We start from the raw sequence: 16704 nt of genomic DNA, 5'->3' as shown, positions 1-16704 counted from the left end.
TCCAACTAATTAAAAAAAAAAAAAAGCTGTCAGTAACTGATCATAATTTTTTTTAAAGAGAGGTTAAATTTTGTTAGTAAAATGCCCAAAAAACTAAAAGCAAAAAGTCTGGATAAAATATCAGAATAATCCTCAAAATAAAAAAAATTATCTGGAAAGAACTGAACTAAGTATAAAACACTCACATACTAAAAAAAAAAAAAAAAAAATCACAATTATTCTTCATCACCAGAAAAAAAAACCTCAGCTATTATAGGAATTACAAATCTACCAATAAGAAGCTAGATTTTTATTACATGAGAAATATTTTTTTAAGCTTCTCCACTCCTTTCTTCTTGTCTGACACTTAGGGTTCTATTTTACTACTTTTCACTCAGTTATGACTACGAAACAATGAGCCACATACAAGCAGCTTCCTGTCCCCACACCTCACGGTTTCTCAGGGCCAAACACTGAGCTCCCTCCCTGTTCAGGCTTCAGAATCTGGCACTTCTCTGTCCAGTTCTGTAAATTCTAACAATACAAATACATGTAAAGTTCAAGATGTGCTAATATGTTGAAAGTTCTCTTGTAAACAAAAGAAAGAACAACATGTCAAACATTTTAGGCTGAGTTTACACTTAATCTTGTTAGTTGTAAAGTTTATTCCTCATTTGAGAATTTTTATAACATACTTTCAGTAAATGAGCAAGTCACATTTTACACCATGGGTAAAATCTCAAAACTCTCCAATAAATCTATGTCACAGTTGTTTATTAGCAGTCATGATCTAAGAATGGAAGACTTATTACCTTATCCCAAAAAGCAGTCAAATCTTGCACATGTACTATTGTTTCACCATCTGATGACAGCTGAGGGTTGAGCTGTGGTATCTCATCAAGTAACAGAAAGTTCTACAGAAAAAGGAAAAACAAACAGTTTAGTCTGTAGGATGAAAGCACAAACAAAAATAAATGCTTTCATGGAATTTGTAATAAAAACCTATGTAGCCTACATATTGTTTTGCTAATTGTAAGTGCTGGCTCACATCAGACTATACTAAGTAATGTTTAGAATAATATATGCCATTATTACAACATATTGTATATACAATCATAATAAAGTATATAGTATACATACAGTATTTTATATAGGGGTATGTGTATGTGTACACATATATAATGTGCGTATATGATATATATCGAGAGAGTTGCTGGCCATGAGTCTATCTGTAATTTTCTCAACATTCCTCAGTGTATGAGTTTCTCCCTAAAGAGAAAGTATGGCTCCAAACCACAACACATCTAGAATCTGGACATTTTATTGTTTTCTTTGTGTGCCGCTAACAGTAAACAAGGAGTTGGTAGGAAAGTATTCCATAAATATTTACTGAGTCCCACCAGATGCCAAGCACCATGTGACACTGCTAGGAACAAAGAGAGGGAGGCCATTCCCAGGCCTTCAGCAATCAGGTGCACAGGACAGGCTGGGAGCACAAGACCTACAGCAGAGATGCCAGATGAAAACTCTGGCTCTGCCTGTTGGGTTGTGACCTCTACCTGGGCACTTAAGTATATACTCTTCTTTTCTCATGTGAGTTATATCATTATCACTACTTGTCATTAACTATCACTTGTCATCATTCTAAAAAGAAAATGTTCTTACTAAGTTTCTCTTAAAAATACTTCACAAGCATCTTTTCACCATCCCTTATCTCTTCTCCTTAGTCAGTGCCCTCTCTCCTCCTTGGCAGGAATGGATGCACCTCCCACTTCTTGCTATTTTCATACCACTCAGCAGCTATTCAATGCAATTTAACCAAATAAAACCAAGTCCTCTGAACCACTACAGAGCTAACATAATCATATACAAGAAAACTCTCTCTTGCCCTGCAAATGTTAGATGTTTTAAAAATTCAATGAGAGAAACTACAGTGGTAGAGAAATTGAGTAAACAACTGAGACCACCTCCACTGCCCACACCCCTAAGAACTAGGAATGCATGGCAGAGACTGTTGGGTGTCCTTGAAATCTTCTCTCATTCTTCTGGGGTAACAAATTCCAGATTGTAGCCAATGTGTGGCATCCTGGAAGGAGGCCCTCTCTCTCCAGCCTCTGGAGCAGATAGGAGCAGCCATGTGACTAAATCTAGGTCAGTGGAGAGTGACAACAACCAGGACCTTCCTCCACTCCATGGCCTGGGCCTTGGAGGCTGCCAGCTGGGTCAAGGTCACATGCAGAGGAGTAACAAAAGAGAAAGAGTCTGGGTCCCTGGAAGGACCACACAAGCAATGGAACTTGTTATGCGGAGAATTATATCACTACAAAAAAGATATGCTGAAGTCCTAACCCCAGTTAGCTCAAACTGTGACTTTATTTGGAAATAGGCTTGTTGGGTATAATCAATTAAGGTGAGATCACAATGGAGTAGGGTGGACCGTGAAAACCAACATGATTAGTGCCCTTATAAGAGAGATGCAGAGATAGACATACAGGCAGAAGAGTCACAAGATGATGGAGTCAGAGGCTGCAGTGATGGCAATTACAAGCCTAGGAAGGCCAAGGTTTGTCTGCAACCATCTAACAGAGGTGAGGAAGGAATCCCCTTTATGGGATTCAGAGGGGTTGTGACCCTGCTGACACCTTGATTTCAGACTTTCAGTCTCCAAGACTGTGAAACAATAAACTACTGTGATTTTAGTTCATGTGGTTTGTCTTACTCTGTGATGGCAGCCCCAGGAGATTGTTACTGAGCCTTACAAGGACACTCTCATGACAGAAAAGCAAACTATTCTTGTAAGCAGCTTTAATAAGGGTAATTCTAGGACCCAGAGGAAAACCAAATCCCTACCAACACAAGGGTAACTGAAAAAAGCTTCTGGGGATGTTTGAGAAAGAAAACACCTTTGAACAGTAACCTACTCCCCTAAAAATCATAAACATCTTTCAAGTCCTTGACATTCTCATCTATCACACCACAGAGCTGCAAATGTGATTGCAACCTTCCCTTCAAAAGAATAATTGGCAAAAACTGATGGCAAAAACTGGCTTCTGTGTAGGAAAAAGAAGATGGGATCCTTGCATTTCTCTCAAAGACCAGCAGTCAGGAGATGCGAGCCTCTCATTCCCTCCTCTCATCCAGGCTCACTAAGAATCTAACACCACAGGGAACGGCTACTCTTACCCAGCCCTGAACCTGTATCCAGCAGGAGGCAGGATGGATGGATGGTAGTCTGAGGACTCCTCTGCAGGCTCTCAATCAACACAGCCTGAGTTCTCACTCCACACCACCTCTCCCATCATCAGCCATGTACCAGCTCTTGTCTGTTCTGCCACAGCTCATCCATCTCCCAAATTTCCTTTTCTCTTGAAACAACATAATTTCAGAGTCTACCTTACAATTAATCACTTCAAATCCTGATACAATGTTGTTGGGCTTTTTCCTAGTTCCTTCCCTAGCCCTCCCCAACAACACTCCCTCCTGATCTCTTTATAACATCTCTGAGAGTGTCCACCATGCTTAACACGCCCCCCCCCCCACCAGTGATCCATAAGTCCACACTCCCCAGGTAGCCTCTGCCTGAATACCCTGAGTACTAACCCACCCACTCCTCAAGCCTATCTCAAAAGCTAATCCTCCTGGGAACCAGTCAGGGTACCTCCAGCTGGCACTGTCCTTCCTACTTCTGAATCCCCTGAGAGATAGCAAGTCACACAGGTGATAGACACTACATCATTCACACACTTACAGACACTAGTCCCATTCCAGCTGAGACCAAGCCTTATACAGAGTCAGCAAATCATGGGTAAGCAAAGAAATAGACTATAGGGTTATACAAATCTGTCCAACCTGTATTGCTACAGCTTTACATAGGCAGAGCTAACACAGCAACAAGTAAAAAATTGTATGTATATATCTTACATCTCATCTCGACAGAATCAAATTCCAATTTCAGCTTAAATGTGTTAACTAGACAAAAGTTCAATAGGTTTCAGTGTGTGCATCAGTTCATTTCAGTCACTCAGTTGTGTCCAACCCCATGAACTGCAGCATGCCAGGCTTCCCTGTCCATCACCAACTCCTGGAGCTTGCTCAAACTCATGTCAATGGAGTCAGTGATGCCAGACACCACCAATGTGTGCATACTAAAACAGAAATTCCCAACACCTCTCCACAAATAATAGGTTTGAGTGGAGAAAGGTGTCACAATCTTCCAGGGGTTAAATGACATTCCAACACATGACCAGCTTGTAAAGATGTCAGAAGTTCTGGCTGGATTTTTTTCTAGGACTCAGTCTGATGTAAAAGCTGAAAATAAATTACAGATGATATGCAGACCTAGAATAGGTCTTGTGGGAAAAAGTGTCAAAGTCAGAACTTCAGTCAAACAGATTGACTTCCCAGTGGCTGATAGGGGAAATCTTAACCAGCTTTATGAATAATATAAGCTCAGAGACACATTTTACTGGGCATAAAAGTCACTGAATACTTATAGTGCTTTAAAGATACTTACAATCCTATTGGAGTCATTAAAAGACAAGACCTTCGGTCCCCTTTCCTTATTAAGATAAAATAGAGGGACTTCTGGGGCCTGTAAATCATTCATTTTTTTGTACATTGAAAAAATGAAATTGAAAAGCACATGTAAATAAGAAGACAACACTATGAAGCCCACATGTAGGTCTGCCACTGGGGGGCATGGATGGGGATGGACCACTGCATCCCTTCCAAGGAGGGAAGAGGTGGTGGGTTTCCTTCCTAGGACTCCCAGACATGACCTGAGTGGAAATCCTGGATGATGAACCACACAGTCAACTGAAAATCAGGCTCCAGGAGGCTGTGGGAAGGAGCAGGGCTCAACACCACACTGTGTTCTAAACTCTGCATGCCCACTACATCTCCAGCCCATCATCAAATCTCACCCAGTTCTGACCACATGGTCAGTAAACTCAGTTGACCTTTTCTTCCATTCCTGCTGCCCTTTTCACCTTCTAGTTGGGCATCATCACATCTAAGTGAGGGGCAGGGAAAGGAATAAAATGTAATATCTGGTCATTGCCTGTTACCTGTTAGATAACAGGATAGGAGTCTGAATCAGGCCAACAACTGGTCAATGAGGCGGGTCTTACAGCAAACACTGAGTATTTCAAAGTGCTCTCAGAATACAAAACCAAGACGATGCTATTCACCTCCTCAGATTTGGTTCTCTCTTAGCATTCCTTATCTTAGTGAATCCAGGTGACTTTACAGCCTGAAAAACCGAAGCTACCTGACATCCACCTCTCCCCTCCTCCCAAAAAAATCCAATTCAAAATGTGCCCATGAGTGGCAGTGAAATCTGGCCAAGTCTCTCTATTTCACCCTAAAACAAACCACACTATGTCATCCCTGGACTACACACTGCATTAGCCTCCTGACACACTCATCTCCCTGCCTCTGCTCTGGGTCCCCACCCCACCTCACTGTCCCATTCTCCAGGCTGCAGACAGGCTGAGCTCTGAGATGATTAAAAAAAAAAAAATTTAATGTTTCCTGTAGGATCCTGTACATTCCCCTGCTCAGGCCTCCAGCTCTGTACTCTGCAGTCTCAGACATTTCTGGTTCCTCAAACCCATGGATCCCCTTCTTATGCACAAAAGGCCTTTGTCATATGGCCATCTCCAGGAAAATGATAGGCATCAGCCTCCAACCTACCGCATACCTACACACAGAATTCTCCAGGTAACTTGCTCAGCCTTCCTAGGAAACACAATCTCCAAAATTACACCAGTGACTCTGCCAAAGCACCTCATGGCCCTCTCAGACTTTTCCTTCCTAGAACTAATGACACAGAAATGCACATCAAGTTTCACTGTTTGATTCTTTATCAACCTCCCTGGATGAAAAATAAATTGAAAGTAGGAAGGACTTCTCTGTAGTTGCTTACCTGCCACTGTATATACTCAGCTGCATCATACTCAAGGCTGCACCAGACTTGTTTTGTGGAGTAAGTGATTGGATGAATAAATTCAAATTTGACCACCAAAAGTCTAGCATAAACCAGGACAGCTTTTTCCTCTCAACTGATTTTAGTTTTTAAAAGATCCTGTTATCTTTTGCATTTGCTAAGACACATTTTAGATTTATTTCTACAAATAGGGCAATGTTTCCCAAATGTGGTTTATTTTCAGGTATACAGGACACTTATTAAAGACATAGGTAAGTTGAACCCCAGCAAAGGAATAATGAATCAGAAACTCCAAGATGTGATCATTTAGTTTTAATAAGCACTTCAGGTGATTCTCGTGAACTAGAGAGCTACATTCTTTATAGGGTTGTAAAACTAAATGGGCTGAAGAAGTTTCTATTAACAAGATCTAAAAGAAAAAAATTACTTCAATGCACCATGGAGCAGTTTCCAACACAAACACTAACCTTCTCACCACTCTTATTCTCAGCTATTTGCCCTGCCTCTACTGCAAATTACCACCAACGGATCTGTAAATTCCAAGACCACCTTCCTGCCATGAAGAGAAAATTTAGGTGTCTTGCCCAAATCAAAAGTGTGTCCTTCATCAGGACAGAAAGCATCCTGATGAAGTCAGCACTAGGAAAATTCAAAGTTCTCCCAAGGTCATAATTTTAATGTTACTTCACATACCTACACAGGAAGGAGTTTCAGGCCTTCGACATTGAGTTCATTTTAGTAGAAAAGAAATAAAAAATCCTACCCAAGTATTTGAGCACAATTCCCTGAAAACCTTCTACAGGACCCCTTTCGTGCTACAGTCTTTGGTGTGTCACATCATGCATCAGAGAATCAGAGTTATCACTGTCTCCACTAAAACCATGCTTAATGGTTAGGTATTTGCAGGATACCAGACATGATAGAACTGGAAGGCCCCTTCAGTTGGACATTTTCCGAGCATGTGCTATTTGTGAGGACTATGAAGACGAGCGAGGCACTGTCTGTTAGAAGTCTGGAGTTCAGGGAAGGAAAGAAATCCATAAACACATGGCTTAGTGAGGACAAAGTCACATCCAGGAGCTCAAAGGAAGATATGAGGATTCAAGAGGGTGTTGATGGTTAATTTTACTAACCAGACACTTGGCAGACCAGCCCCCAGATACTTGCTCAAACACATATTACATGTAAAGCATTTTTAGATGAGATCGACATTTAAATCAGTAGAATCTGAGTAAATCAAATTATCCTCCATAATGTGGGTGGGTCTCATCCAATTAGTCAAAGGTCTTAAGAAAAACTATACTGACCAACTCCAAAGAAGAGAGAATTCTGTTTCAAAAGCACCTTCAGACTAGAGGTGAATTTTAGCATAAAGCCTCATAGTATAAATCTTCTTTTATTTCATGATGGCCATTAAAAGAGACTAATTTTTTAAACAAGTTAAGAGTGTTTCTAGTTTACTACAAGGCCCAGGAGCCAGGCAAGCAGGAACTGCATGAACACCAGGCTGTGCAGGGCATAGCTCCTCTCTTTAGAGAGCAGGTCCACCAAGTCCAGTCGGGCTGGGTTCAGATACACAGATAGATGCACAGAACAAGCAGAAGATTCTGTGAGGCCCCAGTGATTTCCTGTAACTGTTGTCTCAGTCAATCCAGTATTTACTTGATGCCCATGATGTGTCCAGCATGGACCGGGCACTATACTAAACAAGCACCAAAGACAGTCTGCTGTCACGGGGCTCAGAACACTCCCAGGGAGTCAATATCACCCCACCCGACACAAGGCTGGGTGGTGCAGGACTGACCGTGCACATAGATGGAAACCCCAGATCAACGTGAACAAAAGTGCTGGGAATAGGTCATGGGACTGCTGGAGGCTCAACAGCATTTGATTAAATCAAGAACAGAGGAGAAGGTGACCCAGGGGGCTGAATAGAATGAGCCAAGACCTCAAAGTGGAGATGAATATGGCAGGTCACAGAGACAAGCTTCTCTCCTCCCCACCCCAGTCCCCTGCAAGAGAGAAGGGTCATGTGCTGAGAAACAAACAAAAAAGCCAGTGGAGCCAAGTTTAAAACTTGATTCTTCAAAAAACAGGGACTTCAAAGGTCTTCAGAGTAAGAAGAGACAATAAAAACCATACTTAATGAGATAGTCCACATGAACGAAGGTACAGAGAAAGCAATGTAACAATGGTTAAGAAATCAGGCTTTGGTCAGAATCCTACTTCTGCCATTTGCAAGCTGTGTAAGGATGGGTGAGCTATTTCAACTGATACAGGAATCTGTTTCCTTATCCATAAAGCAGGGACACTAATGTTTACCCATTCGATTGCTTTCCTGATTACATGAGATGGCATGATGCATAAAGGGTTCAAGAATGCCCAGACCACAAGTACATCACTGGTAGCCATGATCAAAGACAGTGGCTGTGGCAGCAGTAATAATAAAACCACAACAGTACAGCACACATGTGAAGCTTCCATCTGGACAGGTTAATGTGTCACTAAGAATATCACAATAGTCCAGGGATATCCCTAAACATCTTATTTGTAGATGTGAAAGCCATGAAAAAGGAATTTTTAACAAGTTGCATGGACCGAGCCTTATAAGTGTTGCTAGAAGCCTCCATCAGAAAGAATGACAAACTTAGGGGATGAGAAATTAGAAAGAATGACAAACTCAGGGGACCATAACTGACCCCATATGACTGATGTGTTTTATGAGAAATGGTTTTTTATAGCATAGAAACTTCATCACAAAAAAATGGGTTTTATGACAAAATAAAATACAATCACATGGAGAACTATCTAACTTCACTAGAGGTCTATTACTAGCTGCCCATCACTGTGGAGAAGTAGAAACAAATCAGATTTTTCATAAAGCCTAGACACTCCAGCTCATGCCCAGGCTGACTCACAGAACCAGTTTATTTTAATTTTAGATTTATTCATAAACACATGAATAACTGAGCACCTACTGTGTGCCAGACCCTTGTCAAAATTATTTGCCCATGGCAATTTAAAGACAGTTAGGAAAAAAACATAGTGGGTATGGTGGGAATCACAAATTTGAAGGGAAGAGTCCAGCGAGAGACATGATTAAGCATAAGTGAAAAGAGGCAGAGGGGAAAAGCAGATCCAAACATCAAGCTCAGAAATTAACAAGCAAGCCATTTATAGAGGAAAGAACCCTTTACCAAGACAACTAAGTGAATCTTCCTACCCAAGGTGCAAGGAGCTCTCAGCAAGTTTTTTCCCTCCCATCCCAGAGAGGAATCCTGATCACTCCAGGACTGTGCACAGTCACTATCTAGTCATTTGAATTAGCACAGGAGAGGCAACCTGTTTGCTTCTCTTATCTTTAGACATATTAATCACCCTGAAGTCATGACTTGTATGGAGAGAGAATCCTGTACTGCTGCTACTGCTGCCAATAAACGAGCAGGGAACTTATTATATTTATAATATACTCTTATCAAAGAAGAGGGTATTCTCTCTATCATATAAGAGAGTTTGGAATGACTACCAGCTTTGGCACAGAGAGCTAAACCTCACCTAACTGGCACACAGTCACACCAAATAAAATAAGGCATTTTATGTAAAATACTCCTACAACTTAAAAAAGTTATTTGTCCCCAAACCTTGATTCTTCGGATGCTGACAATGGCCTCTGACACCTTATCGATGGCCATGGGGAAGTAGAGGGTGCTTGTAAACCGCAGAGCCTCGTACAGGGTCACCACCACAAACACTTGGCTGGCTGTAATCACCTTGTCCAGGGCCCCATTGGTGATGAAGGTGACAAAAATCATGATTTTGGTTACAGCAAAAAATGATGCCAAATTCATTCCTCTAAGGTAGGAACTTTTCAGAATCTTGGAAATTTCCTTCCTGGAAAAGAGAGTAGAAAATAGATTTTAAAACAATCATTGACATCCAAGGCATGAATTCAAGCGCCCTATGTAAGTGACCCCTTTCTAGGAAGTGGACACAGATCTATCACAAACTATCCCTCACATCATGGATACACTACACAGTGCACACATGGGGGCTTGTCCCCAAACCAGGACCACACACTGTAGCACCACTTCACTCTTCCAACTAAAAGAAGTCTTAGTGTCACACTTTTTTAAACATTTTGAACCAATGAGACTGGGTTTGAACATTCATTCAACTAGCATTCAAAACCACAAGTCCTGGGCGGGTCTCCTCACTGATGATAGAAAGACACAACCCATCCCCCTCCAGGAGCTCCTGCACTTGTGGGGGAAGAGAATATGAAACCCCAAAACTGTGACACACCAGACATTGGAAAGAGGCAAGCCGTGCAACCCCCACAGGAGCTCAGAGTGGAGTTGTGTAACACAGAACAGTAAAGTGAGAAGAAGTTGCATGAATGTGGATCTTGAGAAGATAAGCTGGAGTCAGGGTTGGCAGAGGCCAGAGAATAAGGAAGATGAGAGTGTATTCCCAGCAGAGGGAGGGCCCCCACAAAGGTGCAAAGTAAGAAGTGACAGGGAGCTGCCAGAGAATTCTAAGTACCCAGTGCTGCAGTAAAACACTCATCAGATATTTAAATGAAAGATGGAAAAGTATCCTACAAAGAAAAAGCAAAGAAAACAACATAGTGTTTTCATGGCTTTGTTTGGAATGAATAATAGTGATTCATAAAATTTTGCCTGATACAGTTACATCCAATCTCTACAATCTCACCATATGTGCTACATCAAACTATAGTTTCAGTTTGAACATCATCATCTCAAATACTAGCATCTTCTGTGGAGAAGGAAATGGCAACCCACTCCAGTATTCTTGACTGGAAAATCCCATGGACACAGGAGCCTGGCTGGCTATACTGCATGGGATCATAAGGAGATAGACACAATTTAGAGACTAAATAATGACAAGCCCATCCTGTACCCTGCATTGACAATAGGCAAAGGCCACCTGGTTCAAGAGAAGAGACAGAAAACCAGCTTCTGCCCAGGATCCTGAAACTGTACAAAGCAGAGGACGTCAGCTGGGGCAGAGAGAGGAAACTGCCTCACACACAAACTCCACCAATATAGGACAGATGTCATGGAGGGACAGAAAATAACCTGCTATCATCAGAAGAAGAAAAGGCTTTGGAATTTTCAGCTAAAGACTGATTTCCAGCAATTACATACTCTGCTATCTGAAACATTTAACCATCATGTCTTTGCTTACGTTTCTATATGGGGTAAGAAAACAAAACTTACCTTGTGGAGTTCTTTTGTAATTGATTTCCATATGTGAAAGAACTTTACAGACAGTGAAAAAGCTAAGGAGTATTGTTAGGTAAAAATAAATATAAAAGACAGGAAAAGAATACTAACATCTTGAAATTACTGCTTTTGGGGGGTTTTTGGTACTAAGAAATACTTGGAAATTCATTTCTGTATAAGTAAGAGGTATATATAAATTTTTCTGTTAAGAAGACAGTAAGTGGAAGAGCAGGCTAAAATGATGACTCCCCTATTCTACTTAAACTTCTTGCCACACATTGGAGGTGGAGTGCATAGTATTTAAGTTCATCATAATGTGAAAAACTTGGTAAGACTTCAAAATTCATTCAGAAAAGTTAAGTGCAGTAATGTAAATGAACCCAGAACCTGTTAAACAGAGTGAGGTAAGTCAGAAAGAGAAAAGCAAATATTAAAGCACATATATGGAATTTAGAAAAATATAACTGATGAACCTATTCACAGAGAATAAATGGAGACACAGATACAGAGAACAATCTCAGAGACACAAAGGGGGTGGGAGAAGGTAGGACAAATTGAGAAAGTAGCATTGACATATACACACTGTTAAGTGTAAAATAGATAACTAGCAAGAAGCTTCTTTATAACACAGAGGGTCCAGCCTGGTGCTTTATGACAACCTAGCGAGGTGGAATGGGGGCGGGGTGGGGGGTGGAGGGTGGAGGCTCAAGGAAGGGGTGTATATATATATATATATATATATATATATACACATAATTATGACCGATTCACCTTGATGTAGAGCAGAGACCACCAAAACATTATAAAGTAATTATCCTCCAAAAATAATAAATAAATTCAGTAAAAAAATGTGGAAAAGAGTACAAAAATATGGTGTGATATATACAAAAACTTACCTTCTCAATCTGGTAATAAGGTCTATAAGTGACTTTTCCCAAGCATACATTTTTACTGTTTTGATGCCACTTATAAATTCACTCATGGTCCTGATCCTGTCATCTGTGAGAGCTGCAGTCTTACTCCTAAGGGAACAGATGTGAGAGATGAGCCTTAGGGATCACAGCCTAACTTTCTGTGGCAGCAGCAGCAGGAGGCACAGGGAGGGACCAGAGATCAAATGATTCCAGGAAGTCAACAACTCAGCCTAATTCAAAGACTAACTCAGAGAACTTGCAGTATCAGCTAAGGAAGACCTGAAGAGAGTCAGATACAAACCATCTGCCCAAGAAGATGGCGGTTGAACAGGAAAGGCAAAAAGGGATCTAACAGGAAAACAGTGTCTGTGCTGTAATAAAATGGGAGTAAAATTCTGGGAAACAGAAAAGATGAGGCTGTTAATTACACCAGGAAAGGAAAACAAGAAAAAATTCAGAGATTTTGTAGCACTGGAACAGGGCCTCAGAGGATAAGGAACATCTCTCCACAGCAAAGAGAGGAAAAGAAATTTCAAGTAAAGAAAAATACCACACATAAAGGTACACACTGACACAAAAGAACTCAACTAGCTTCAAACAACACACCTTCACCACCTGACAATCTGTACAATGACCCACTTCTAACCCTCTGGAACCTGCCTCAGCTCTAGCTCATCACCAGTTACTTTTCTATCACATATGTTCCTGAGACTGTGGGACTTTATGAAAGTGAAAATGAAGTCACTCAGTTGTGTTCAACTATTTGCGAACCCATGGACTGTATGTAGCCTACCATCCTCCTCTGTCCATGGGATTTTCCAGGCAAAAGTACGGAGTGGGTTGCCATTTCCTTCTCCAGAGGACCTTCCCGACCCAGGGATAAAACCCAGGTCTCCCACATTGTAGGCAGACGCTTTACCATCTGAGCCACCAGGGACATTCTAATAAAGACATAATTAATCAAGACTGGGGGCAGTCCCAAGATGGCTGAGGAACAGGATGGAGAGACCAATTTCCCCCCACAAATTCATCAAAAGATAATTTGCATGCTGAGAAACTTCCGCAAAACAACTTCTAAATGCTGGTGGAGGACACCAGGTACCCAGAAAGGCAGCCTATTCTCTTTGAAAGGAGGTAGGAAAAAATATAAAAGACAAAGAGAGACAAAAGAGTTAGAGACAGAGACCTGTCCTGGGGAGGAATTTGTGAAGAAGAAGAAATTTCCACACAGTAGGAAATCCTCTCACAGGTGGGTCTGTGGGGAGTTTTGGAATCTCAGAGGGCAACATAATCAGGAGAAAAGAAAACAAACAAACAAACAAACAAAAAAAAACCCTCAAAATATGCGCCTAACCACAACTGCCAGCGGAGAAGTAGCCCAGACACTCGCGTCCGCTACCAAGTGGGGACTGGACAGGAAGATATGGGTTGCATAATTGGTGCTTAGGGTAAGGACACTGGGCCTGAATACCCTGAGGACAATCTGAAGGAGCTTACATGAGATAGCAACCCAAACTGTGGGATTGTAGGAGAGAAAAAAAAAAAAAGAGAGAGAGAACTTGCCCGTAATAGGCTCTAATGCACAGGCTGGCCTGCTGACAGAACAAAAGATTGAGCTAACACCAAAGAAGAGCTAGCCAGCTTTATACAGCGCCCCCGCCCCAGTTCCCCGGAGGCAGAGAGGTAGGCGTGCAACAGCCAGAGCCACAAGGCAAGGGGCTGCTGCAATCTCAGCCCCAGAGACCGGCATCCTCCTCCAACTGGGAGCAGGCTCCCAGTTGCTAACGTCTTCCTGGAATCCTGGACGGTTGACATCTGCCAGGAGTGTCATAGCCTGAGATCAGCTCCCCAGAGGAGACACACCTCTCACACAGCACACCTGAGACCATGCTCTCACGGTGCATCCAGGACACCAAGCAGCTGGGACCAGGGAGGTGATCAAGACTTACGGCCCACCTGGGACAGTGTGCTCAAGTACCTGGTCACTTGAGCTGCTCAGACTGGGGAAGGGCACAAAATGCACACCCAACCAAGTCTGTGCCTTTGTGGCGTGTCCAAGAACCTGAGTGGCTTAGACCTGGGAAGTTCATGAAAAGGAAGGCCCACTTTGGGCAGTACCCCTGCAGAGCACCCTGGAGCCTGAGCAGTGTAGACCCAGGAAGCACATGCCACCGTGAGCTTTGGCAAACCCAGTGTGGTCCTTACACTGCAAACACTCCCCAAACATGCCAGTGATATTTATTTGCAGTTTTCCTCCCTCCCCGCAGCACAACTGAACAAGTGAGCCTAAATAAGTGACCACCTTCACTCCCTTGAGTCAGGGTGGAAATTAGACACTGAAGAGACCTGCAAACAGAGGAGGCCAAAATAAACAAAGAGGGAACCACTCTGGAAGTGACAGGGGCAACAGATTAAAACCCTGTAGTTAACACTGACTAAGCACTGGAGGGGGCCAATAGACCTTGAGAAGTACAAGCTGGAACAAGGAACTATCTGAAACTGAACTGACCCCACACTGCCCACAATACCTCCAGAGAAATTTCTAGATATATTTTTACTACTATCACTTTTTAATTTTTTTAAGTTCCTTATTACTCTTTTTTCATTTTTATAACCTACTATTATCTTTCAAAAAAGATCCCATTTTAAAGCAAATTCATATATATATATATATATATATATATATATATAATTTTGTGATTGGTTTTGTTTTGTATTTTTAATTTTGTATTTCTGAGAGTCTAACCTCTGCTCTAAATTTTTAATCTTTGCTTTTTGGTATTTGCTTTCAATTTTGTACCTTTAGGAATCTAATCTTCAGTACCCATTTTCACTTAGGTGTTTGAAATTGCTGGCTGGCTTTATTGCCATCTCCCCTTTTTGACTCTTCCTTTTCTCCCTCAGGTCACTTCTAACTCCTCCCTCCCCCTTCTCTTCCCCACTTAACTCTGTGAATATCTCTGAGTGTTCTGGGCTGTGGAGAACACTTAGGAAACTGATTACAGGGTAGACTGGTCTCTCCCCTTTTGACTCCCCCTTTTCCTCCCAGTCACATCTCTATCTCCCTTCTCACTCTTCTCTTCTCTCTGTGAATCTCTCTGGGTGCTTCAGACTGTGGAGAGCACTTAGAGAGTTGATTACTTGGTATGCTGCTCTCTCCCCTTTGGACTCCCCCTCTTTTCCTCCTGGTCACCTCTAACTCCCTCCTCCCTCTTCTCTTCTCATGTAACTCTGTGAGCCACTCTGGGTGTCCCTCACTGTGGAGAATTGTTTCACCATTAACCTAGATGTTTTATCACCTGTGCTGTATGGATGGCAAAGTCTTGAGGCTACAGTAAGAATAAGACTGAAAGCCAGAGGCAAAAGGTTTAACTCCAAAACTTGAGAACATCAGAGAACTCCTGATTTCAGAGAACATTAATAGATAAGAACTCACCCCAAAGCCTCAATTTCTACGCTGAAACCAGCTCCACCCAAGAGTTAATAAGTTCCAGAGCAAGATATACCATGCTAATTCTCCAGTAAAGCAGAAACACATCCCTAAGCATTAAATGACAGGCTGCCCAAAGCCATGCCAAACCCATAGACACCCCAAAATTCACTACTGGACACTTCATGGCACTTCAGAGAGACGAGATCAATTTCCACCCACCAGAACACAGATACAAACTCCCCTAACCAGGAAACCTTGAAAGACCACTAGTCCGACCTCACCCATAAGGAGAAGGCTCCATAATACAGAGGAACCATGAACTGCCAGCAAACAGAACGGGCACCCCAAACACAGCAATCTAAACAAAATGAAAAGGGAGAGAAATATTGAGCAGGTAAAGGAACATGATAAATGCCCACCAAATCAAACAAAAGAGGAGGAGATATGGAGTCTACCTGAAAAAGAATTCAGAATAATGATAGTAAAGATGATCCAAAATCTTGAAAACAAAATGGAGTTACAGATAAATAGACTAGAGACAAGGATTTAGAAGATGCAAGAAATGTTTAACAAGGGCCTAGAAGAGATAAAGAAGAGTCAATCTATAATGAATAGTGCAATAACTGACATCAAAAGCCCTCTGGAGGGAATCAATAGTAGAATAATTGAGGCAGAAAACAGTATAAGTGAGATGGAATATAGAACGGTGGAAATAAATGAAGCAGAGAGGAAAAAAGAAATAAAAGAACTGAGGACAACTTCAGAGACCTCTGGGACAATGTAAAATGCCCCAACATTCAAATCATAGGAATCCCAGAGGAAGAAGACAAAAAGAAAGGACATGAGAAAATTTGAGGAGATAACAGTTGAAAACGTCCCTAATGGGGAAGGAAATAGCCACCCAAGTCCAAGAAACCCAGAGAGTCCCAAACAGGATAAAGCCAAGGTGAAACACCCCAAGACATGTATTAATCAAACTAACAAAAATCAAACACAAAGAGAAAATATTAAAAGCAGCAAGGGAAAAGCAACAAATAACACACAAGGGGATCCCCATAAGGATAACAGCTGATCTTTCAATAGAAACTCTTCAGGCCTGAAAGGAATGGTAGGACAAACTTAAAGTGATGAAAGATAAAAACCTACAACCCAGATTACTGTACCCAGCAAGAATCTCATTCAAAT

The 16704-nt window shown here is 41.7% G+C and overlaps 1 protein-coding gene across 1 annotated transcript in view; it reads right to left on the bottom strand.

The window, feature by feature from the left end:
- LOC110127198 (ATP-binding cassette sub-family C member 4-like) overlaps positions 1–16704 on the bottom strand; it is a 173325-nt gene that overhangs the window by 131149 nt on the left and 25472 nt on the right. Inside the window, 3 exon segments of the mRNA XM_070471119.1 lie at positions 792–893; positions 9568–9817; positions 12069–12194. Of these exon segments, the coding sequence (XP_070327220.1) occupies positions 792–893; positions 9568–9817; positions 12069–12194 (478 nt within the window).

This window comes from Odocoileus virginianus, chromosome 8, assembly GCF_023699985.2.
Source record: "Odocoileus virginianus isolate 20LAN1187 ecotype Illinois chromosome 8, Ovbor_1.2, whole genome shotgun sequence".
Classification (NCBI taxonomy): Eukaryota; Metazoa; Chordata; class Mammalia; order Artiodactyla; family Cervidae; genus Odocoileus; species Odocoileus virginianus.
The sequence above is the reverse complement of the archived record's forward strand: the minus strand, read 5'-3'. Positions and strand labels throughout refer to the sequence as shown.